Here is a 25081-nt window from a genome sequence, read left to right as displayed (position 1 = left end):
TGACAATTACTGTGTAAGGGGGACTCAGTGGGGGTTACCCCCACACAGCTTATCTCATTGAGTCCTCTCAATAACTCTGGGAGGTTAGGCACTCAAGGTGAGAAAAAGGAGGGTCAGAAGGGCTGAGCCCTGAGCCAAGGCCCCACTGCTGGGGTTTAAACTAGGGCTGTCTGGCTTCAGAGCCCTGTGGCCCTTAACCACCACATGGCATGGGGCCTAAAATGCTCCAGTCAGTAGTCAGTCGGACCCTCCCACCCACACCTAGTAATACTCCTGATCTCAGAGACCACAGACGGGCCTGGACTGTGAGGAAGGGCAGAGTCTCTCCAAAGGTCACTGTGATTTATTCCCTGGTGCTCCAATCTCACACCATGGCCCATGGGAAATCACAGGATCCTGCCACCCTGAGGCAGCTGAAAGGCCCCAGGGCCCAGCCAGGGGCCACCACACCAGGGTCTCTCAACCAGGCAGATTTTAAAAGCAGTTCCTGGACACTACATAGGCTTGGGGTTGGTCAGTCGCTCCTCAGTCCCCGCCCAGAGGCACAGGGACAGTCCAGCAGCTTGCCCCTCTGGCTTACCAGAACCACCCCAGGGAAGGTAGGGAGCAGCTGCAGACAGCGGTGTTTCTTGGTTGAAAGAAGCCGAAACCTGGGCCTTTGGTCCAGTTTAACCTGTGGCAGGTTGGGCCCTTGGAGACTGTGTAGCAGCAACGGGCCAGACCCCTGCTCAGCGCAGGTGAATCCCCACCGTACATTGCCAATGCCCCCCTGCAGTGACTGGGCCTGAAGACACACGGGGTACAGAAGGACACGCATGACAGGGGCTCTGGTTCAGCTCTGCTGGGAGTCAGTGTGCTGGGAGAGGACTTCCTTCACTTTGTCCACAATGGTGTCTACCTCGGCCATGGCCCCCAGACCTAGGGAGCAAAGATCTGCTATGGTCACACAGACTGAGTCAGAGTACCACCCTCACACCCACCCCACACAGGGCTCCCCTGTGGGCATCTCCCAGAGCCTGGAGCTAAGAGACTGGACCTCCAACTTAAGCCAGCCCATCACATCCCCTGAAACCCCCAGGCCAAGCCCCAGGAGCAGGCGTGGCTGTCATGAACCATGCTCCTTATACAAACAACCTTAGCTAATCCTCACCACGCTGGGGGAAGGAGCTATGACTGCTACCTTCCAGGTGAGAAAGCTGGGCTTGAAAAATGGTTCTGCCTGAGGTCACACCAGGCTGGGATCTGAACCCAGCTCTGACCTTGGGCAGTGAGGACAGGCTGAAAGGCTGGCTAGGTGCCCACCTTGGTCACCGCACACCAACATCTTGGCCACACAAGGAATCTCAATGTAGCCGAAGGCCTGGAGCTGGCCCACCTGCTGTGAGGTGATGGGGTGCTCCCACATGGTGGTATTCATCGCTGGGCAGAAGAGCAAGGGCTTTCTGCAGTCCCAGGCGCGGATGACACAGGTCTGTAAAGGAGGGTGGGGGAGAGGTGCTTGTTGCTCAGCCTGCCACCCATTCCCCACCCCTTCCCAAATCCCATATGTCTGCCATCCTCCAGGCCACAAGCAACCACATGGTTTGGTGACTGGGGGCTGCAGCCTGAAGGGAGCTGAGTCACGCCCCTTAGGGGCGGGGTCACGTCTCTTCCCTCCCCCGGCAGGCTCTGGCACTGGGCCCAGGAAGTGCTCTACCACACCCTATCCTCTTTGAATCAGTGGGTCTCCCTGCGCCCAGACACAGGCTTTTCCACACCTCACAGACAGAAGCAACCCCGACGCAGAGGGCCAGCTCTATAGTGACCACAAAGCCAAAACCAGACAGCTCAGCAGGTGGGGCCTGTGCACTTGGACACCAGCTCTACTTCAAGGCCAACTAAAGCTGGCACCAAAAGCATCTCACACATGAAAAAGACCCTCTCCCATATTTGACCCATGAACCACCCCCCTGCAGTTTGTTTCACTGATGGGAAAGCTGCACGCCCCAGAGGTGAGCAGTGGCCCAAGGTCACACACCCAGACGATGGCCTGGGCAGGAGGCTTTCCGTGACCTTCACTGCATCACGCAGCCTCATCACCTCCTGACTTCCAGGCCAGCCCAGCAGTCGCAGATCAGAGCAGCTATGGGCTTTGACAACCACATAGACCCAGATTCAAATCCTGCTGAGTTATGCACTCTAACTAGCCATAAGAACTCGGACATTAATGCCAAGAAGCTCAGTTTTCTCCCTGCAAAAGCCTCCCTCCTGGTTCGCTGTGAGGACTGAAGGTGAAAACCCTTAGAGCCTGACCTGTGGTGGCGCAGTGGGATAAAGCATAGACCTGGAACACTGAAGTTGCTGGTTCGAAACCTTGGGCTTGCCTGGTCAAGGCACATATGGGAGTTGATGCTTCCTGCTCCTCCCCCTTCTCTCTCTCTCTTCCCTCTCTCTAAAAATCAATCAATAAATTAAAAAAAAAAAAAAAAAAAAAAACCCTTAGAGCTCTTTGCACAGGGCCTGGCACAAAGTCCAGGCTTCGGAACAGGACTCCTGTTAAGGTCACAGGCGCAGGACCCTGGATCAAGGCTGCCTGGGGTAGAGGGAAGCTCTGGGGCCCTTAGAAGAGTGTGCCTCCATGCTGACACCTAGGCACCTTCTCCCGGACCGCTGGTCCCTCAGAGACAGGCCGGCACACCCCTTTCCTAAGTGCAGCCTGTCTGGTAAGAGAGAGGAGAGTGCAGAGAACAATGAAATGGAGAGGCCAGGGCCAAGGCCATCCCTGTTGGTGCCTCTTCCCTCTTTTGGGACAGGAAGGAGCCTCTCGGTTCCAACCAAGCTCTGAGTGGACAGTTTCAGTCACACCTCCTCTTGGCCCCGTGCCACTTGCTGCTTCCGCAGAAGTCATGAGTGTATCTAGAAGAGCCCCCAACTGCATGTGGAATGGGGGAGGCTGGGCTGGGGTTTCTGTGCATCCTCAACCCCTCCATGTCTGTACCCCTATAGCTTTGCCCCCCTCATCTCGAAGCTCAGGGCTTCCTGAACCAACCACAGCCCCTCCAAACCTTTCGGCAGCAAGAGGCACGAAAGGAAGCGTTAGTTCCCACAATCACTTCTGTTTGGCCAGTGTTGTCATCAGCACTTCAGCCTCTGCCCCTGGGCATCCGCCTGGCTGGAGAAAAGGCCTGGATCCTGGTCAGGAGACCAGCTCCCAGCTAGACTGGTGACTCAAGAAGTCACCTTCTCTCTTTGGATCTGCTTAGCTGTTTAGTACCAAGGAGCCAAGGACTGAGTTGGCCAGAGGGCAGGTCAGGTGCACAGGCCCAGCGGCTGGCGCACAGATCACACCTAGCACTCTGCTCTATCAGAACCCTGAGTGATGGGCACTGGAAAAGGAAGACAACTGAAGCAGGGAAGTAGCAGGGCGAGCTTCTTTTCAGGGACTTAAGGAGAAAACATCTTTTGAGAGAACAGAGCCACAGAGCAAGGATGGTGAGTTGTTTTTTTTTAAATGTGTGAGTATAGGGGAGATAGACAGACTCCCACATGCGCCCCAACCTGGATCCACTGGCAAACTCCATCTGGGGCAATGCTCAAATCAACTGAGCTAATTTTAGCACCTGAGGCTTATGTACTAGGACCAACAAAACCATTGGCTACAGGAGGGGAAGAGAGAGAGAAATGGAGAGGGAGGAGGAGAGAAGCAGATGGTCACTTCTCACATGTGTCCTGACTGGGGATTGAACCTAGGACGCCCATACGTGGGGCTGATGCCCTATACACCGAGCCAAGAGGCCAGGGCTGGATGGTGACAGTTTAAACGTTACAAGGAATTTGCAATTCCTTAAAATATTTGCCTTTGAGTGAAACCCCTTGAGGAAAATGGTCTGGGGGCTGCTCTTGGGAACATACTCTACTACTGCTCAGCCAACTCAGGAGGAAGGAACCCTAAAGGTTTCAAGGAGCAGTGGCAGTTTTGAAGAAAACAAGGAAACAGAATTTTCAGGAGGAAGGAGGGAGCCCTCTGAGAGCGGCCCAGGCCAAGGCTTACCTCCTCAAGGTCAGAGGGCTTCACCACATTGGCCAGCTGCTGACCAGCAGTGGAAGCTCAGAGATTTGGTGACACAGTGCTGGTCACATACAACTCCAACCCGCTTAAATGATGTTGGTCCTGTCAGCCTCATCACCAGTCCCACTGGGAAGCCTTTTTCATTTCTTTTTATTTTTTTTTAAAGATTTTATTTATTGATTTGAGAGACAGGAGAGAGAAGGATGAGAGGAGTGGGAAGCAACTCATAGTAGTTGCTTCCTGTATGTGCCTTGACCAGGCAAGCCCAGGGTTTAGAACCGGCAACCTCAGCATTCCAGGCCAATGCTTTATTCACTGTACCACCACAGGGCAGGCTGGGAAGCCTTCCTGATCACACTTCCACAAGGCTCGCCCATCTCTGCACTGCCTGGCCCTGCTCCTGGCCACATGGTCTGCCTGCTGCTCTTCTTCTGTTTACCCTGTGTTCTTACTCAAATGATGCTGCAATCTCGAGTGCATTCTTCCAAGGGTACTTTAAGCATCATCAACAAGCACAGAAGGAGACTCACCTACCTGACCCCCAAAGATACTAACCCAGCTTCATCATTCATTTCTTTACCATATTAAACCCTGGAAAACTCCTGGCTGCTTGCCAATGTAAAATCAGTAATTACCCCATTCATACAGTAAGTATTTATCAAACACTTACTACACGCCCAGCATTGTGCAAGGGGGTGACTCTATTGTCAAAGGACCAACCAAGGTCACTGAAGACTGGACCACACACCAGAGCATACTCCCTCCTCGCCTGTACGGGTGACCAAAAACCATCCCTTTCAGACTGTGTCCTGTGTGTCCCTCAGCATGGGGTCCAGTTCACAGCAGGTAAAAGCTCAATGAAGGAGCACAGGGAGGGTACTGAGGCAGAGGGAAGGCAGAGAGGTTGTGCCAAATTGCCCAGGACAGGAAAGTACACAAAGGCTCTTTAAGGACAACAGCTCCCTGGAGGTCCACCAGTCCCCTGGCACAGCTGAACTTGGGCTCTTCTACACCGTCTACCTGCTCCCACTCTTGCCCTATCTTTCTCCTCGCTTCCCCACCAGCTCTTCATGATACACAGGAAAGCCACACCTCCACCTGTGGCTAGAGTGACAGACGAGATGAGTGTGAGTGAGAAAGCCACAAGGAAGCAAACACTTATCAGTTGTTCATGGAGACATCCAGATCCCAGTGAGAAGGCAGGCGCTGGGAGACAGGTGCTGGGGGACAGGTGCTGGGGGAAAGGCACTGGGGTTGGGCATGGAGACAGGCACAGGGAGACAGGTACTGTGAGAGAGGTGCTGGTAGGCAGTCCCTGGGAGGTAGTCGCTGCTGCTGAGCATGGAGACAGGCACTAGGAGACAGTCAATGGGAAGGGAGACAGGCACTGAACAGGGAGACAGGTTCTGGGAAGCAGTCACTAGGAGACAGTTGCTAGGGCTGAGCTGGGAGACATGCTAGGAGACAGGCACTGGCAGACAGTCGCTGGGCCTAGGCAGGGAGACTCGCAGAACAGCAGCCCATGAATGAAGGATAAAGGGAGAGGAGCTCAGGGTCCAAGGACTGGTGAGAGGTGGGTAGCCTCAGAAGTATCCACAAAGCGAGCCCATCCATCAGGACCATATCCTCTGCCTGCTTGCCAGAGCAGAGGTGAGATGGTGGGGGCAGGGGGACGCCAACTAGTCCACCACAGAGGGTTCCAAGGTGAGGACCTCACGCAAAGGCAGTCTATTTCAGCCACCTGGCAGCAAGGCCCAAGGAGGGAGGAGGACACAGGGAGTCACTCACGAGCAAGTTGTCACAGATGCCACTGGCCACCTTCCCCAGGGTGTTGGCATCCAGAGGAGCCACCAGCATAAGGTCTGCCCACCTCCGCAGGTCAATGTGGAGCACAGGGTCAGACCGGTGCCTCCACATCTGGCAGAGAGAAAGAAATGGGTTGAGAGGGTTGGCCTCTCTGTGTGGGAGGAGGATGATGGGAAGGGATGCAACACAGGCCAAGGACACTAAGTCAGGAACCCAAGGGAGTCCACCTAAGCCACCCCTGCCCACATCCAACGCCACCCCCTCTTGCAGCTAAGCTGGCAAGAGCATAGGCTACAGAGCCAAACGCCTGAAAGAAACCAGGCCTATGAAACAAATGCCCCTTGTCCCTCAAAGCTATTCCCTTTATGGTTTGGTTTTCAAGAGAACTGACATCTGGCAGGGAACTCCTGCCCTGTCTGCTTAAGGTGGATGCTTGGGTTGTCCAAACCAGTGGACAATGTGAAATGTCTGGGGCAGTGAGAAATGGGGGAGGGGCGGGGGATTGGAGAAGATGGACCAATCAGAAACGTTATAGGCTGAGAATGTTTAAAAATGCCTGGCAGGGCACCCGTGTGACAACAACACTCAATGTCTGGTGAGGCGGCCAGTACCCACCTCCTGCAGGAGAGGAGACGCAGGGCCCAGAGACCATGGGAAGCAAGGCACTATGTACAGCCCTGACACTGGAGCCACGTGGACTAGGGTAAGGGGAACAGAGCTTCTCCGTGGTTTCATCAGCCCAGATAAGTACAAGGACACTCAACCTCAGGCACAGAGCCAGTGCTGAGCTCAAGCTCAGCCTGGGGTGGGAGGAAACTGCAGGCCTCCTACAAGCCAGAAGCTAGGACAGATGTTTTCCTCATCACCTCTGCCCCGAGGGCCCTGACCTCCGATTTGAGCCTGCCCTGTTTGCTCCGGCCACCAGGACTACCAGGCTGCAGGAGGACAGTCCCATCCTGTTTGTAGAAATGTGAGGGAACACAGCCCTGGGGCCCCCAGCACTGACCTCCCATTCATCGGCGTCACTGTAGAGGTTGACAGGAATGTCCTGGGGACTGTAGAAATGTTTGGCTCTTTCAGTTGTGACCACTGCTACTTCCAGCTGTCACCAAGAAAAAGAGCAGGGGGGAGGGGTGAGAGAAACCATTAGCAGAGGTACCCCTGGAGGCCAGTGAGACCACGCTGAGCAAGTGCTTCCTTCATAGCCTGGGTACAGAGAGGACGTCTTGCCTGGCAGTTTGCATAGCCACTTCCACTGTCACCCAAAGGTCAGGCCCCACCACCAGGTGTGGCTGTTTCACTTCCCTATCTGAAGAATGAGGCACCAGCTGCCCGGTGTACATAAAGCTGCCGGCTCCTGGTGCTCAGGCAGGGCAGACGACAGGACTCCAGGAAGAGAGCCCCAGAGGCTATGGCAAGAGAGGGGCCCTCTCAAGGCAGCATAGCTCACAGTGCGAAGCGATGAACCACAGGGAAGGCCTGCCCTCTGCAGGCCAAGGCAGTGGGGAGCTGGGGTCAGGCCTGGCACAGTGTCTGTATCTACACGTCCATCTGTGCCCTAGTGAGAGCAAGCAGAGTCCCTTCTCACCCTTCTAGGAACAAGGACTCAAGGGCAGACCCAAGAAACCAGACCCGTGTACCTAGCACTCGCGGGGGAAGGACTCAGCTGACCTTCACGCTGCTCATTTACTAGGTCAGTTAACAGTGCAGACAAGGGGAACAGTTAAGGTGCTAAACAGGATGACAGCTGTGAGGAGCAGCACACGGTGGTGCAAATGGCACTTATTCGTTAAGCTGGCAGGATGGAGGGGCCCAGAAGAGGTGGCTGGGAGAGAGGAAAGATGTAGGAAATCATACTGTTGGGGGACATTTATCTAAGAGGGAGAAATGTCAAAGGGTGACAAGGACAGAATCACTGACTAACCAGAGCAGGGGTCATGGCGGCAGTGCCTGGACCAGATCCAATCTGCAGACATGCCGTTTGTCCTGCATAGACAAATCTAACGATGTCACATAGGAAATCCAGTTTCCCAGCTTCTCTCGAAAAACTGGAAGCTCTGACACCGCAGGACCCACTTTCCTACTGATAACGACTTGGGGGACTGAGTAACAGCTGCCTCTTTGGATGGAGTATGCCATTTAACCTAGTCCCCAGCCGTCGCCATCGTCTCCCCAGGGAGAGGTTTCAGGAAGCAGATGTCTCAGAGCAGCCTGCCGAGGAACTTCAGAAGGTCTGGTGTTCCCAGCCCTACTGGAGAGCTCCTGCACGAAGCCATTCTCCCTTCTGTCTCCCCCTAAGAATCCACCATAAGCACAACTTGCTCAAAACCACAGGGACCTCTGAAAAGGTCATTTAAATCAAACTCCCACTCAGCATTGCAGTGCCTTCTAGAACAGCCCTGGGGCACCCTAAGTCAGAGGTAACTGTAAAAATAATACCTAACTTTCAAATTAGTAGAGAAAATTCAATCCACACAATAAAGACCAGGAAAGGTAAAAAAGAAGCAGAGAGAAAAAGCTGAGCATAAAGCATTAAATAAGATGGCAGAGGTCCTTATATACTAGCAATTGTCATAAATATACGATGGGCTAAACTCCCTCATCAAAATTCAGACATGTTGTTGGATGTTTTTAAATCCATCAATCACATCAAACTGTGTCTAAAAAGGCACATTTAAGACAAAAGGATGTACCCTTGAAACCTGTAGTTTTGCGAACCAATGTCACCTCAGTAAGTTCAATTAAAAAAATTAAAAGGCCCTGGCCGGTTGGCTCAGTGGTAGAGCATCGGCCTGGCGTGCAGGAGTCCCGGGTTCTATTCCCAGCCAGGGCACACAGGAGAAGCGCCCATCTGCTTCTCCACCCCTCCCCCTCTCCTTCCTCTCTGTCTCTCTCTTCCCCTCCCACAGCCAAGGCTCCACTGGAGCAAAGTTGGCCTGGGCACTGAGGATGGCTCTGTGCTTGTGGCCTCTGCCTCAGGCGCTAGAATGGCTCTGGTTGCAACAAAGCGATGCCCCAGATGGGCAGAGCGTTGCCCCCTAGTGGGCGTGCCAGGTGGATCCCGGTCAGGTGGATCCCGGTCGGGCGCATGCGGGAGTCTGCCTCCTTGTTTCCAACTTCAGAAAAATACAAAAAGAAAAAAGAAAAAAAAGAAAAAAAATTAAAAATAAATATATAAAACAAAAAGATAGGTAATGGTTAAATGAAAGAATAAACTTTCAGTTGAATAAGGTGGATTAAACTCTACTCCCTCCCAAAAGCCTATTAAAGTAAGAGTAAAGGGATTTTGTAAAGTGTATTAACCACCAAGAACAAAGAGAACAAAAAACCCCAAAATGAAACCAAACAAAAAACAGTTAAGAGCCTGACCAGGCGGTGGCACAGTGGATAGAGCATTGGACTAGTATGCGAAGGACCCAGGTTCAAGACCCCGAGGTCGCCAGCTTGAGTGCGGGCTCATCTGGTTTGAGCAAAGCTCACCTTGGACCCAAGGTCGCTGGCTCGAGCAAGGGGTTACTCGGTCTGCTGAAGGCCCGCAGTCAAGGCACATATGAGAAATAAATCAATGAACAACTAAGGTGTCGCAGCAAAAAACTAATGATTGATGCTTCTCATCTCTCTCCATTCCTGTCTGTCTGTCCCTATCTATCCCTCTCTCTGACTCTATCTCTGTGTCTGTAAAAAAAAAAAAAAAAAAGCAGTTAAGATATATAAACATTTTTAGAAGTGGAAAAAGATATCAGATCAAATCAGATCAGATGCTTTTTTTTTTTTTGGTATTTTTCTGAAGCTGGAAACGGGGAGAGACAGTCAGACAGACTCCCGCATGGGTCCGACCGGGATCCACCCAGCACGCCCACCAGGGGCGACGCTCTGCCCCTCCCGGACGTCGCTCTGCCGCAACCAGAGCCACTCTAGCACCTGGGGCAGAGGCCAAGGAGCCATCCCCAGCGCCCGGGCCATCTTTGCTCCAATGGAGCCTTGGCTGCGGGAGGGGAAGAGAGAGACAAAGAGGAAGGAGGGGGTGGGGGTGGAGAAGCAAATGGGCGCTTCTCCTATGTGCCCTGGCCGGGAATCGAACCCGGGTCCCCCGCACGCCAGGCCGACGCTCTACCGCTGAGCCAACCGGCCAGGGCCAGATGCTATTTTTTAAGTAAACATACAGAGAACAAAAAAGAACTCTTGGAAATTAAAATTATGAATTAGTAAAATAAAAAATTCAACATAAGGCCGGTGGTGGCACAGTGGATACAGTGTCAACCAGGGACACTGAGGTTGCGGGCTAGAGTGAGGGCTCATCCAGCTTGAGTGTGGGATCATCAACATGATTCCAAGGTCACTGGCTTAAGCCCAGAGGTCGCTGGCTTAAAATGCAATGCCGTTGGCTTGAGCCCCTTAAGGGGTAACTGGGTTGGCTTGAGCCCCTGGGTCAAGGCACATATGAGAAGCAATCAATGAACAACTTAAAGCGATGCAACTATAAGCTGATGCTTCTCATCTTACTCCCTTCCTGTCTGTCCCCCTTTTTTTTTTTTTTTTTTTTTTTTTTTTTTACAGAGACAGAGAGAGTCAAAGAGAGGGATAGACAGACAGGAATGGAGAGATGAGAAGTATCAATCATTAGTTTTCGTTGCGCATTGCGACTCCTTAGTTGTTAATTGATTGCTTTCTCATACGTGCCTTGACTGCGGGCCTTCAGCAGACTGAGTAACCCCTTGCTGGAGCCAGTGACGCTGGGTCAAAGCTGGTGAGCTTTTTGCTCAAGCCAGATGAGCCCGTGCTCAAGCTGGCGACCTCGGGGTCTCGAACCTGGGTCCTTCCACATCCCAGTCCAACGCTCTATCCATTGCGCCACCACCTGGTCAGGCATGTCTGTCCCTGTCGTGAAAAAAAAAATTATATATATATATATAAAGACTAAAAGAAATCATCCAGAAAGAACAGAAAGGTAGAGAGGTCCTAGCCGGTTGGCTCAGTGGTAGAGTATCTGCTCGGCATGTGGATGTCCCAGGTTCAATCGTTCAATCCCCAGACAGGGCACACAGGAGAAACAACCATCTGCTTCTCCACCTCTCACTCCCCCTCTCTTCCCCTCCCACAGTGATGGTAAGATTGGTTTCAGCGAGGTGCCTCCCCCCCCCAGATGGCTCCATGACCTCGCCCCTCAGGCGCTAAGAGCTCAGCTGCTGAGCTAGGAAGCAATGCCCCAGAAGGGCAAAACATCACCCCCTAGTGGGCTTGCAGGGTGATCCTGGTCGGGGCACATGTGGGAGTCTGTCTCTTTGCCTCCCCTCCTCTTACTGAATCAAAAAAAAAAAAAAAAAAAAAAGTTATGCCTATTCCCAGAGAGCCCAATCAAGCCCAGTGACAATCATTTCTTAAGTGCTTGCCAGCCTGTCTGTGGAGCCCACCTCCTTTGTCTTTTTGATAAATGGGCATTAGTCACCAGCAGCTCCCAGCCCCTCTGCTGCCTCCCACACATCCTCTGTGTCACCAACTAGAACCTCAGCACCCCAGGATAGAACCTGCCAAGACCAGGCAATGACTCCCACAACTTGGGGGGCAGGTCCCTCCTACCACGTGTAACATGTAAACCGTCCTCTTGGTCACACTTTGGCTCACTCAGGACCATATACCACCTTCACCTTTGCTTATATGTCCCCCTTTCCATCTGTTCTCCAACCTTTCTCAACAGGTGCTCAGACCAGTTTCTAGTCACTGCCTTCTTTTCCCCGTGGGTACATGCTTTCATTGCTAACAGCTCCCCAACCACTTGAATAATATGACATTTAGGAAGGTCCCCAGCCCATCCTCTTCCATTCTGAAATTTGGAAAACTGCTTCCTGAAGATCTAGTTCTCCTTCATTCCCCAGATCCCAAACTGCCTGCCAGATCTCAAGGGGAAGACTGCACTTGGGGCCAATGTTCAGGAGCCCCCCGTTGGTAAGGACCCTGTTTAGGGGCTCCCTCTTTCCTCTCAGCTTTTCCCCTCTACATCCACTCAGTGTCTCATAGTCTTCATTTGGCCTCTCCCTGGCCCCTGGAGGGTTCCAGCCAGGGATCCATGCAGGGCTCCCACCTTGGACTTGAGACCTCCCCTCTAAGCCCCTCCCCCAGTCTCTCAGTTGATCCCTCTCTGGCTGCCTTCCCAGGGCACACAGTTGTTAGGGAGCTTCCTGGGATCACTGTCTTTACCTAAAGAGTAATGTGAAAAGTACAGGATAGGTCCCTTCTTCCTACTGCCCCCACCATGACCCCACTGAAGTGGCTGGTCACCTCTCTTTGGAAGTGACCCTGACCTCAGTGCTTTCTGGCAGGCCCTGGCCAGTTTTCCTGGTTTTAGAGGGATGTCACTCATCTGCATGGCCAGCCCTAGGGTTGTGTTCTTTCATTTTTATTTGCTCTGCCTGAAGGTCCCAAGGGTCAAAGGCTGGGCCCCCAGAACAAAAAAATAGCAAGTTGTGTTACCTTCTGAGATACTCAATTACTCATTCTATTCACTCACTCATCCTAGCCTTTGTCCCAGCAAATGCCAAGGAGCCTGGGCAGGGCAAGAAAAACTCCTGAGGGCAGGAACCCTCTTTGGCTTATCTTACACATGCCTGGGTCCCAGTAGAAGCAAGGCTGGGCACTGTAACAATCTCCCACATAATGCATAGTTCCTAAAAGGCAACTTGGTGTGTAGTCCCCCAGCAAGACCATTGCCAACTTTTTTATATCTATATTCTTAACCTGACTCTCTTTGTGCAGTATGACCGAGGCTTGGCTAAACCCTATGATGTGAGCTGCCTGCATGTTGCCTGGCATTTACAGCAATTTCTTCCGGAAACTAACTGGCAAGTCTGGTTCCCTCTGCTCTGCTGGAGAGACATCAGCAAGATATCTTGGGCTCCTGGAGTCAGAGGAGGGAAATGAAAACAGAATCTGGGGTGATACCTTCTCTTCCACTCTGGGCCCCTTGTCTGGCCCACACTACTTCTGAGGCAGGTTACAAGAGACCTGTAGAGAGGTACGTCCACAGACACTGGAGGAGACAGACCCTATAGCTTGAACTTCTACCTCCCACCACACCTCTGGCCTCTACCCACTTGCAAGTCAAGACCACCAGAAATATCTCTGGACATTGTCCAGTGTCCCCTGGGAGGCAAAATGACCTGCTCTACAGAATTACATAGTGGAACTCTCTGTAGTGATGGGAATGTGCCACCTCTCACCTCGGCCACTCAGCATGGCAGCCATGTGCCACACTGGGCCACTGAGCACCTGAGGTAGGGCTGGTGTGACTACAGAACTAAATTTTGGTTTAAGTGAACTTTAGTAATTCAAATTTGAATTTGAATATGGCTAGTGGCGACCATCCTGAAAAGCAGGCACTGGTATACACGAGTGAAGAAGGGCACAGCTGGATGCCCTAGCTGATTGGCCGGGGAAGAGCAAGTATTTCTGGCAGGGGGCATAATGATGGCTCCTGGATCCATGAGGGTTTTGGAGGGGAAGCATCAGTCATGACTTAACCTGCCACAGGGCAAGGAGCCCTGACCTTTGGTAGCTCAGGACTCTGGGCTGATGCACATGGCAGGGGCTCCTGACAATGAGCTGACCAGTGTTGATACTGGCAGTGCCTAGGGCCTGGGGCCAGCCAAGCACCTGACATGACCCTGAGCATGGGGAGGCAGGTACAGTCCAGGAAGAAGGAGTTGTGGTGCTCAGGGCAGTCAGCACATGGTGTGGGAAGCTGTGGAGAAGGTAGAGTTGTTGACAAACCCCCGAAAGGTTTCTGGTTGACTGATAGGGGTCCCAGTGCCTCATAATGATGTCTCAGGTGGCAAATGTTCACTAAGCCTATCATGTGCACGGGGCCAGAGCAGGTAAGACACAAGCTGTGCCCTCAGGAAAAAAAGAACTCAGTTTAATAGGTGGGTGGGTATCTATAACCCCTGACCATAAAGTAAGGCAGATCAGGCAAGAGTCCACAGTTCCTGGAGGTTCTCGTCCTCAGCTGCAGTTAGCTCAAGCAGAGAATGCCCCCGCTCCAGACTCGAGCGACTCAAGTTCACGCACTGAAAGGAGTCAGGAAACGTGGCCTCGGGCTCCAGTTTTGCCAACTCACTCGCTGGAGATCTCAAGTAACATCTCCTTCCTCTCAGACTCCGTCTCCCTTTCTGAGCCGTGGACCATTTGTACCACGTGGCTGCCAGGGGCCCACCTAGCACCCTGTGCCATCCCAACCCTTCTGTGACCTCTGCCATTTCCACCAGGCTCTACCCCGAAAGGGGCTTCCTGTGGGAGTGGGTGTTCTGGTTGTTCCAGCCCATCCTGCCACTGAAGTGGGACCGAGCTGCCATTCCCTCTGTGCCCTTCCCCAGCAAGTGCACTCTCAAGAACTAAACCAGAGAGACGTACCTCACAGGCTCTCCATGGGGATGTTGTTCTGGGGTATCAAGGAAGGCTCTGGGGCCTGGGGCCCCTCAGCCCAGGGCTGGCTGCCCTAGAACCACAGCTGGCAGAGCTCACTCCATCGAGAAGCAGGCTGGGGAGGAAGGGGCCAGCCAGGCCAGCAGAGGCCTCAGTGACTTGGAGCACTACAGATGAGAGAACCAAGTTTCCACAGCAGGACCCCAGAGCAAGTGGGTGGCCCCTACCTGGAAAGAAAAACCTCACACTAGGCCTTGTTTCTCCTGCTTTCCTTTCCTCGGTGGGGGAAAAAAAAAAAAAAAAAAGCATAAAGTTACAAAAAATGTTCCATATATCCCCACCAAAAGCCCCAACTGACTTCAAAAATAACATAAATATGCACTGTGTTAAAACCCAACAGAATGACACAAAATGAAAAATGCAAGGCTCACTTCCTTGTTTCTTTTCTTCCATCCCTCTACCAGGGTAACTGCTGGGGACAAACCGCAGGCAGTCACTCAGACCTGTGACTGTACAGAAGGAATCAAGCTACATGTGTGGGCCAGCAACTATACTGCTTACAAAAATTAGGGGACATTTTATCATTTCATATTCATTTTGAAATATCCCCTAATTTCTGTGAGCAGCATATTTCTATAAAGAGTCAGAAGCTATTTTAGACATTGCTGCAACTACTCCACACCCCAGCAGCAAGACTGCAGTCATTAGCAATGTGTTGGTGACCGAATGTGGCTATGGTTCAATGAAGCATGATGGACCCTGAAATCTGAATGTTATGTACTTTCACATGGCACCAAATCATCTTCTTTTAGTTTTTCTAACCATTTATTTATTTTTGTGAAGGGGGGACGACAGATAGGGACAGACAGACAGGAAGAGAGAGAGATGGGAACAATCAGTTCTTCGTTGTGGCAACTTAGTTGTTCACGAATTGCTTTCTCATATGTGCCTTGACCAGGGTGGGGTGGGGGGGCTCCAGCAGAACAAGTGACCCCTTGCTCAAGCCAGTGACCTTTGGCCTAAAGCCAGCGACCATTGGGTCATATCTATGATCCCACACTCAAGCCAGTGACCCTATGCTCAAGCTGGTGAGCCTGCACTCAAGCCAGATGAGTCTGCGCTCAAGCTGGCAACCCTGGGATTTTGAACCTGGGTCCTCCGTATCCCAGTCCAACACTCTATCCACCGTGCCACCACCTAGTCAGGATCTAACCATTTTAAAAAGTAAAAAACTATTCTTAGCCCACTGGCCATATGGGAACGGGCCATAGGACGAGAGTTGGGTGGCGTGCTGCGGTGTGCTAAGCACAGCGCCTTGCTCACTCGTGTATATATATATATATATTATATCTTAAGCATCGTCCTACATCAACACAGAGACCCATCCAGGCGTCCTTCTTAACCACTACCATGGAACACATTGAGTGACTGGCCCACTGCAGCACACCTCTCCACAGTTGGGCATTCTGTTTCCTGTTTGTTTTTGTTTTGAAATAATAATGCTATAATCAACATCTTTACACACGTAATGTTTACCCACACATCCCACAAGGTTCCATCCTGTGGGTGAACTGAGGACTGTCAACGTTTGTGACTTCTCTAGACGTTGCCGATCTTCCTCCAGGAAAAGAATGTGTTCCACACCATGTGTGAGCGGAGCCCTCCTTCATGCACCCTTGACGGCTCTGCACGTCCTCATGGGCATGCTAGAAAGTTAACCTATTATGAGCCCCGGAGTCTGCCAGCTCCCTGAGTGGAAGATTTTCTCTACCTTTGGAAATTCCCTCCTGGCTCTCAGCCTACTGAAGCCCGCCCTAGCTAAGTTAGAGGTGTCCGTCTTCTCCTCCCCAGTGAGAAGGGTGCCAACCACTGGGCAGAGTCCTACTATGCTGACAACTCAGACCAACTGCTGCCCAATTACATGACAGGGAACTGCAAACTCTCCAGAAGCTCCTTCCCCCCAGCACCTTCTCTCAGGCTGCCTTTGGGTCCTGGTCCTCTGTGCCTTCCCATCTACAATGTTCCGTCACTAGTGCCAGAGACATAGTGGAGATGGGCCAAAAACTAACTAAGGCCATAAAAAACTGACTTCCCAGGGTCCCAGTGTGGGAAATGCTCTGTGCTCAGCTGCCTCTTGATGTGGAGCTGGCCTCTGCTCCCCACCCCCACCACAAATGTAAGGGCTCCAAGGCTTCTCTACTGGTGGCCTCTCTTCCAAGACTGCTGGTATGTGAGCCCTGAGGCCAGACCCACCCCTCTCTGTCACCCCCTTCCAGTTGGTGGTCTAGCTCTAGGTCAGTGGCTCTACTGGCATGCCCAGAGGCAAATGATTCAGGAGTTGTTAGGAGCCAGCTCTGCAGAAGCACCCAGCTCCCTGGGGCCCTCATCCCAGTTTCTTGTTCCTTAGTCAAAATCTCAGTAAACTTCAGGGAGCCTTGGCTTAGACAGAGCTAAGAAGAACAATGTCAAGGGACAAAGACTGCCCCTGGGGAGCAATGCTGAAGTGGGGAGACCAGTGCTATCAGGGAATATGAACAAGTCCTGGGGGAAAGGCACTATCTCAGGGCCAACACAAGGCAAGCCAGAGATTCCCCTTGGTTACCAATACCTCTCAAGGGCCCCACCAAGCAAACCCAGGCTCTCTGAGGAGCTGTCCACCTGCAGGATGAAAGGGCCAGAAATGGCCAAAGGTGACGTGGATGTGGGCCTTCACTCAAGCAAGTGGACTGTGGCCCCCATGACTCCTCCCACATGTGCTGTCTTCTCACTGACCCCAATACCCCACACCATATGGCTAGCCCAAAGAACATGACAACAAAGGAAAGAGAATCAGGACAGGAAACACACTGTTAAGTACTTCCATATGCCAGGAGCTGTGCCTAGTTATTGGCACAAGATGGCAAACCGTTTCATCTGTGGCCCCCTCCCTCAACCATGACAAGAGCCCAAGGGGATGGGTAGTAGTCATCCTAATTTTAAACTAGAAGAAGCGGGCTCCAAGAGGTGAAGTCAGGACATCCCTCCTCCCAAGGTCAGAGCCTTTCTGACTACCTGACTTTTGGCTTCAACTCCAGCCAGAGAGGGAGAACCAAGCCCTGCTCCAGGCCACCCTTTCCTCACATCCCCCTAAACGCTAGCTGCGTGGGAGGGAAGGCAGGAAGCATGGAGCTGCCACTTTCCTGAGCTCAGAAGCTGCCCATCTGTTTCCTGGGATAGGACTCCCCACCCCCAGCCACCCCTAGTCCAGAAATCTCCTTGTTCTGGGGCTATGGGAAAAGGGAACTACATTCCCTCTTGGGGTCAGGGGGGTCAGTAGCAAAGGCGGTCTCACTTCAACCCCTTCCAGGCCTTCAATGTGCACAGCTCTAGTTCGCCAGCTGCTACCAATGGTGCTGGGCACATGAGCAGTGGCAGGGCCCCAGGTGACCCTGCCCAAACAGCACCGGTGCCTACCCTCAGAGCAGCCACGAGACTCTCCTCTCTTTACCCCTATGGCCTAGCTGGCAGCCCTGGCTGCCTGCTTACTGCTTGTCCCAGCCTGGGGGGTGAGGTGAGAGACTGACTTTCTGGGTAGAAGTTTGTGGAAAGTAAAAAAGTGAAAGAGCCTGACCAGGTGGTGGTGCAGTGGATAGAGCGTTGGACTGGGATGCAGAGGACCCAGGTTCGAGACCCTGAGGTCACCAGCTTGAGCGCGGGCTCATCTGGTTTGAGCAAAAGCTCACCAGCTTGAACCCAAGGTCACTGGCTTGAGTAAGGGGTTTCCTTGGTCTGCTGTAGCCCCACGGTCAAGGCACATATGCTTCTCATCTCTCTCCGTTCCTGTTCCTGTCTGTCTGTCCCTATCTATCCCTCTTTCTGACTCCCTCTCTGTCTCAAAAAAAAACACACAAAAAAAAAACTGAAAGATTTCCCAATTCCTGTCTGGAATCCCAACGTGGTTATCTGCAGGTGAGCACTGCCCCCTGCTGGAAATACCAGGCACATCTACCTATACCCCCTGCATCAGGTACTGTGCAGGTAACAAGCAAGCACACAGCACCCTGAGCCCCAGGGGCTTAACACCACCCCACAAATCAAGGGTCCAACAGGATGAGCAGTGTCAAAGGCAGCTGACAGTTCCACGTCTTGATGAAGAGTCTCTCCTTGTCCCTGGCCAGTTACTCAGTGGATAAAGCGTTGGCCCAGTGTGCAGACATCCCAGGTTCCATACCCGGTCAGAGAACACATGAGAAGAGACCATCTGCTTCTCTCCCCTCCCTCTCCCCCTCCCTTCTCTCCCTCCTCTACTCCCATAGCCAGGTGCTCTGCTAATTTGAACATCAGCCCCAGGTTTCACTATAGTCTTTCTCACTATCCCCTCTCTTCTTAAATTAAAAAAAAAGTCTCTCCTTGACCAAACTAGTCAGGTTCCTGTGAGCCACTTTTTCAACTAGGCCTATCTTGGATCCTTGTCCTCAGGAGCAGGAATCCTGCTAAATTGGTCAATCCAGAAGCCCCCACCCACAACAGGCTGCTCATCCCTTGAAACCTTCCTGTCTGACCACCCTGCCTGGCTTCAGCAAGAATCCTGCCAGCACGGTGTAGCCAGCATCCCCCATCACTGCTGATATGTCCTTTTAGTGATTCTTCCATTCACTGACACTGATGTTGTTCCTTGGCTATAAATCCCCACCATTCCTTGTTGTATTCAGGGCTAAGCCCAGTTTTATACTGAAGTCTCTCCTTTATTGCAATAGCTTTTCTAAACAAAATATTTTACCACTTTAATACATCAAATGAGAATTTTAAAAGGAAGCAAGCAAAACACCCATGGGCTGAGGTGGGCTAGGAAGGCTTCTACATGAGTTTTTTGTACAGAATTTGAAAAGGCAGAGAGGGCCGTGCAGCCTGGCAGGGGCCAGCCAAACAAAGGCCATCAGGGCAGGGCAGTGGGAGACCAACAGACCAGTGAAGGGCACTGGATCCCAGAAAATAAGGGGTTATTACCTGCCGTTTATAGTGCTAAACTTTTCCCACAGAAGGCTCTGCCCTCAAAACCCCAATATAGCCTGACTAGGCGGTGGTGCAGTGGATAGAGCATCAGACTGGGATACGGAGGACCCAGGTTTGAAACCCCAAGGTCACTGGCTTGAGCGCAGACTCACCAGCTTAAGTGCGGGGTTGCTGGCTTGAGCGTGGGATCATAGACATGACCCCATGGTTGCTGGCTTGAGCCCAAAGGTCGCTGGCTTGAGCAAGGGGTCACTCGCTCTGCTGGAGCCCCCTGGTCAAGGTACATATGAGAAAGCAATGAGTGAACAACTAAGGAGCCGCAACAAATAATTGATGCTTCTCATCTCTCTCCCTTCCTGTCTGTCTGTCCCTATCTGTCCCTCTCTCTGACTCTCTGTCTCTGTCAAAAAAAAAAACCCCACAAAAAACCCAATATATAAAACTGAATAAAGTTGAGATGCTCTGGCCAAGGGCAGGAGGCTAACTCCCACCCCAAACACAAAGCAGGGGCCCCTGGGCATTTCTGAACACTTGAAGGAGCAAAGTGTAAACTAGAGCAGCAAGAAAAGCACTTGGACTGATAGAACAGCCATGGTGTCCGAGGAGGAGGACAGGGCTACAGCATACAAGCCGGGGTAAAAGCAGCTGCACTAAGAACCGGCCACACTTCCCCAGTTCACCCTGCCCCATGCCAGGACCTCAGGGAACCACAGCTCAGCATATGGAAATTTAGTCCATCCCTTGGCCAGAACATTCCTTTCCCAGTCGTCCTTTAAGCCCTGTCCACACCATCTAATCCAGCTTATGGTTATACTGGTATACAGGTCTCTACCGCCAGCATTCCCCTCATGGCACATGGAAGACATCCACAAACACCACAATTAAGAAAGAAGTACTCCATGCACGGCACAAAAATAGGCCAGCAACAGGAATGGCATGTCTCTGATGTCATCTAGCAAGGATACTCACACCAGGAATGTCCATAAGCCTTGACACCAAAAGAGGCAACTTTAGGGCTGCAACACTGCCAGTGACGCCCACAAGAACATGGAACAGTCTCTGTGCCATGGGCGCAGCAGTTGGACATGTGGCCCCTGGCTCCACGTGGGGTCTGGCAGCTTTGAGTCCCAGGAGCCTGCCAGGACTGGACTCCATAACGCTCTGCCTGGGTTCAGGATCTAAAAGCAGAACAAGGGGTGCTCAGGTCATTTACACATTCAACTGAAACACAATGAGCACCCTGTCCGACCCTGGGCTGGCTGCGGGGTCCCTGAGGGATCAGCAGTCCCAGGGAGCACACAATCTGATAAGGCCAGAGCCCCTCGCTACACACAGGTCAGCTGTAATGCAATTCGGCCAGCACTGTGAGGAAGGTCTGCACTGGGGCTGTGGTTGCCCAGGACTGTCTGAGGAAGTCAGAGACCAAAAAATTGACTCTAAAGTGGAGTCCTAAAGGACAAAGTAAGTTTTCCAGAGAGGAGAGTAACGCTGCACAATGGAGCAGTTTTACGAAGGGGACGAAGCCTAAAGAAGGGTGGCAGATGTAGTAGTGAGGCCAAAGGGTGATGGAGTGGGGAGGTAAGGCTGCAAAGTTGGGTCAGGGCAGTGAGGGCGTCTGACCAGGCGGTGGCGCAGTGGACAGAGCGTTGGACTGGGATGCAGAAGACCCAGGTTCGAGACCCCGAGGGTCGCCAGCTTGAGCACGGGCTCATCTGGTTTGAGCAAAGCTCACCAGCTTGGACCCAAGGTCGCTGGCTCAAGCAAGGGGTTACTCGGTCTGCTGTAGCCCCACGGTCAAGGCACATATGAGAAAGCAATCAATGAAAACTAAGGTGTCGCAACGAAAAACTAATGATTGATGCTTCTCAACTCTCTCTGTTCCTGTCTGTCTGTCCCTGTCTATTCCTCTCTCTGATTCTGTCTCTGTCAAAAATAAAAAGATAAAAAATAGGCCCTGGCCACTTGGCTCAGTGGTAGAGCACTGGCCCAGCGTGTGGAAGTCTCAGGTTCGATTCCTGGCCAGGGCATACAGAAGCACCCATCTGCTTCTGCACCCTTCCCCCTCTCCTTTCTCTCTCTCTCTCTCTCTTCCCCTCCCACAGCCAAGGCTCCAGGGAGCAAAGTTGGCCCGGGCACTGAGCGTGGCTCCATGGCCTCCACCTCAAGCACTAGAATGGCTCTCATTGCAGCAGAGCAACGCCTTCTGGTGGGCATGAGGGGTGGATCCTGGTCGAGTGTATGTAGGAGTCTGTCTGCCACCCCCCTGCCCCTGCTACTCACTTCAGAAAAATACAAAAATAAATAAATAAATAAATAAATAAAAATGAAAAAGGACAGTGAGGGCAAGGGCAAGTTTCTATTCTAGAAAGATGGCACTGCCTGAGCCGTGGTGGCATAGTGGACAGAGCATCAACCTGGGACACTGAGGTCCCAGGTTCGGGACCCTGATGTTGCCAGCTTGAGTGCCGACTCACCAACTTGAGCAGGGGGTTGCTGGCTTGAGCGTGGAATCATAGACATGATCCTATAGTCACAGGCTTGAGCCCAATGTCACTGGCTTGAGCAAGGAGTCACTGGCTCAGCTGGAGCCCCTGGGTCAAGACACATATGAGAAGCAATTAATGAACAACTAACGTGCTACAACTATATATGAGTTGATGTTAATGCTTCTCATTTCTTTCCCTTCTCTCACTCTCTCTTGCTGGAAGGAAGGGAGGGAGGGAGGGAGGGAGGGAGGGAGGGAAGAAAGGAGAAAAGATGGTGTTCTTGACAGCTTGAAGGAAGCCATGGTGGTGGTGAGATTGGAGGTGCAAAGTGAGAAGTTACTGTAGTGGGCCAGGCTCACTGACAAGGGAGTGGCAGGATGCCAGGAGGTGGAACCCTCGGCGGCCAAGAGATCTGCCTTTCTCTCCCTGACTGTCAATCAGACTCCACAAATCCAAGCCCAGAATATGACAAACATAAAGCCCATGAGCCCAGATGCCTGGTATATCCCTTTGGCCCTCAGATGCTGCTGGAAGTGAGTGGACACACCAAAACTTCCACTGGACCAGCAAGACATACTCTCTTAGCAACCATCACTAAGGACCAATCACATCTAGCTCTGGGCAAAAGAACTGTGAAAAGACAGACGCTGACTTTGGGAAATCTGTAGATGAGTTGAGAAGAGAGGGGTCACATCTGAAATCATTTAAGGCAGGTCTTGCTCTGGGATGCGCCTTTTTAGTCATCATTTATTCAATTTGTTCACTGGTTTCCTTGCCTCTCCCTCTCCACTTCCCCACCACCGCCACCAACAAGCTCCCTGAATGTGTGGCCAGGTCTAATTGCCAACCACCAGGCACTTGGTGGGTCCTGAACATCTGCTGAATGGATAATAAACTGCATCCTCTGAGGCAGTGTGGGGCAGAGGACAGACACCTGGCCTGAGAATCATAAGTGCTGGGCCCTGACCATGACTGTGCTCCAGACTTGGTATGCAACCTTGGCCCAGAATACTTCCCACTTTGGACTCATCTCTTCATCTGAAAATGCAAAGGTAGCATCTTTGAAGCTTCTTTCAGCAGAAACATTCTGAGTCAATGTAGAAGACAGAGGTAATGGCTCTTTATTCTAGAGGGCCCGGAAGATGCACTTAAAACGGGCAGAATCAGCAGAAGGGGATACCAAGGTAGGCCCTGAAGAGGAACTGGGTGTGAGCTGCTCAATGGCGACCTCCACGGCTGCGTACTCAGAGGGGTCTCCTTTTCACTCCACAGGCCCCTTGGCTCCCTAGGACTGCTTGCCCAGTATTTGTTTCCAAGACTCAGGCACATACCTGCATGAGCTGAGGATCATGTTTGGGTTCATTATCCCACTCCTACTTGGATGGGTCTCCCAGAGGACAAGACCATTCTCAGCAGGGGTTAAACACAGGCCAGTTCCCTTCAGCAAGACTCCCCCAAAGTTCCATTTGCCAATAATCTCAATCTCTACTCTGCACCAGGGCCTTGCTTGCCCACAGCAGAACTGTGTCTACTCCAGGGCCTGTTAGCAACTGGCAAGGTCTAGAGGGCCTATTGTCTAGTTTCTTCCCAGAACCAATCAGCAAGCTGAATAGCACCCATAGTAGGTGATGAAGGCGCATTCCTAACTCTCCAGGGAAACCTATCTGCTGGATCTCAAAACTTGATTCTGTCCCACCCCAACCAGCTCATGCTAGGACAGATTCCCACAAAACAGAAGGTGAATTTCATCTCGGCAGTCCCTGAACCTCCACCACATCAAGCTGATATTATTCCTAAGGAACAGGTTATTAAAAAGCAATCAGTTAAACTTGGGGCAGAAGAATCCATGTTGGTGACTTCAACAATGCCACATAATAGTTGAGACAGCCCAAGATTTACTACTTAGCCAATTGAACAATCTTTGCTAAGGAGAAAAACCTATCTACCTTTCTAGAAAAGTTGGGAGGAGGGGAATTTATATTTGAGGAATAGAAAGTTGGATAATTTAACCAACATTTGACATCAAGGTCACATCAATTCAATCTGACAATCCCAAGGAAGGTGACAGCTGGCAGGAGTTCTTTCTGCTCACAAAAGATCAGATCCCAAACTAGTAAGCCTGTCCCTCTATCCATTTCCTGTTAGAACCATCTACTTGCACAGCCCAAGTAGCTGCAGACAGCCCCTCATTTCCCTGGGCTCTGCTGGTATTCAAAAGGAACTCCTGAGCAGTAGAAAGAGTTGGCAAGCAGAGATTATAGGCCTGAAGGCTGTAATTCCTGAGCCTCGGGCTACCAGAGCACAAGCCATGCAGGTGAACCACAGCCAGAAAAATGGTAGCTTCTCTGTTCTTTAGAAAGGCAGGGCCAGACAGAGCAAAGAGCCTGTTTGTGTCAGGCTCATTCATGCTGTGTAAATCTCCTCTGATAAGCTTTAATGATGGCAGAGTTAAGTCAAGGTTTCAGGGAAATCTGCCAGTCACCATAAGGCCAGGTGTGGAGCCCGAGCGGAACAAAGAGCCAGACAGGGTATGAGCTCAGCACAACACAGGAATGAGGGGCTGAGGCCCAGGACAAGAGCAAGACAAAGCTCAGGGATATGGGTGGGTGGGCAAAGATCTAGGCTACATTAAGAGCTTGAATCCTTTAGCCTAGTGCCCAAGCCCCTCCTCACTACCAGCCCCAGGCTTCTGCTCTGGCCTGTCTCCCACAAGTCAACACATTCTACTCTGCCCCAGCAATAATAAACCACTTGTTGTTCCTCAAAGTGTCACCCTATCCGCAAACCTAAAGTCAATAGAAAGGAAGCCCATGGCCACCAGAGGTGGGAGGGTACGTTGAACCCCTTTCCCCAAGGAAAGGCAAGAAACTCTTCAGGGAGGCCCTGGCCAGTTGGCTCAGTGGTAGAGCGTCGGCCTGGCGTGCAGGAGTCCCGGGTTCGATTCCCAGCCAGGGCACACAGGAGAAGCACCCATCTGCTTCTCCACCCCTCCCCCTCTCCTTCCTCTCTGTCTCTCTCTTCCCCTCCTACAGCCAAGGCTCCATTGGAGCAAAGTTGGCCCGGGCGCTGAGAATGGCTCTGTGGCCTCTGCCTCAGGCGCTAGAATGGCTCTGGTTGCAACAGAGCAACACCCCAGATGGGCAGAGCATTGCTCCCTGGTGGGCATGCCGGGTGCATCCCAGTCAGGCACATGCGGGAGTCTGTCTGTCTGCCTGCGCCCCCCCCCCCCCCCTTTCCAACTTCAGAAAAAAAAATACAAAAAATACAAAAAAAAGAAAGTAAAAAACTCTTCAGGGAGCACTTCAAGACTTTAGCATTCTAAGACTGCTCTTCT

The 25081-nt window shown here is 51.9% G+C and overlaps 1 protein-coding gene across 9 annotated transcripts in view; it reads right to left on the bottom strand.

Moving 5' to 3' along the window:
* Window positions 1–25081, bottom strand: part of PPCDC (phosphopantothenoylcysteine decarboxylase) — a 36787-nt gene that overhangs the window by 10335 nt on the left and 1371 nt on the right. For 2 of the 9 annotated variants that reach the window (XM_066344769.1, XM_066344768.1), the window contains exons 2-6: window positions 21736–21852; window positions 20231–20439; window positions 6861–6956; window positions 5837–5965; window positions 1303–1471 (exon numbers count right to left, since the gene is read on the bottom strand). In XM_066344769.1, the coding sequence (XP_066200866.1) occupies window positions 1303–1471; window positions 5837–5965; window positions 6861–6956; window positions 20231–20439; window positions 21736–21781 (649 nt within the window). In that variant the 5' untranslated portion in view covers window positions 21782–21852. Of the gene's footprint in view, window positions 1–328; window positions 919–1302; window positions 1472–5836; window positions 5966–6860; window positions 6957–20230; window positions 20440–21735; window positions 21853–25081 lie in introns of those variants that run through there. The other 7 variants (XM_066344772.1, XM_066344776.1, XM_066344773.1 and 4 more) reach the window with 6 other exon arrangements.

The sequence above is a fragment of the Saccopteryx leptura genome, chromosome 6 (genome assembly GCF_036850995.1).
Source record: "Saccopteryx leptura isolate mSacLep1 chromosome 6, mSacLep1_pri_phased_curated, whole genome shotgun sequence".
Taxonomy (NCBI): Eukaryota; Metazoa; Chordata; class Mammalia; order Chiroptera; family Emballonuridae; genus Saccopteryx; species Saccopteryx leptura.
Note: the sequence above shows the minus strand (reverse complement) of the source record. Positions and strands in the feature narration are given on the sequence as shown.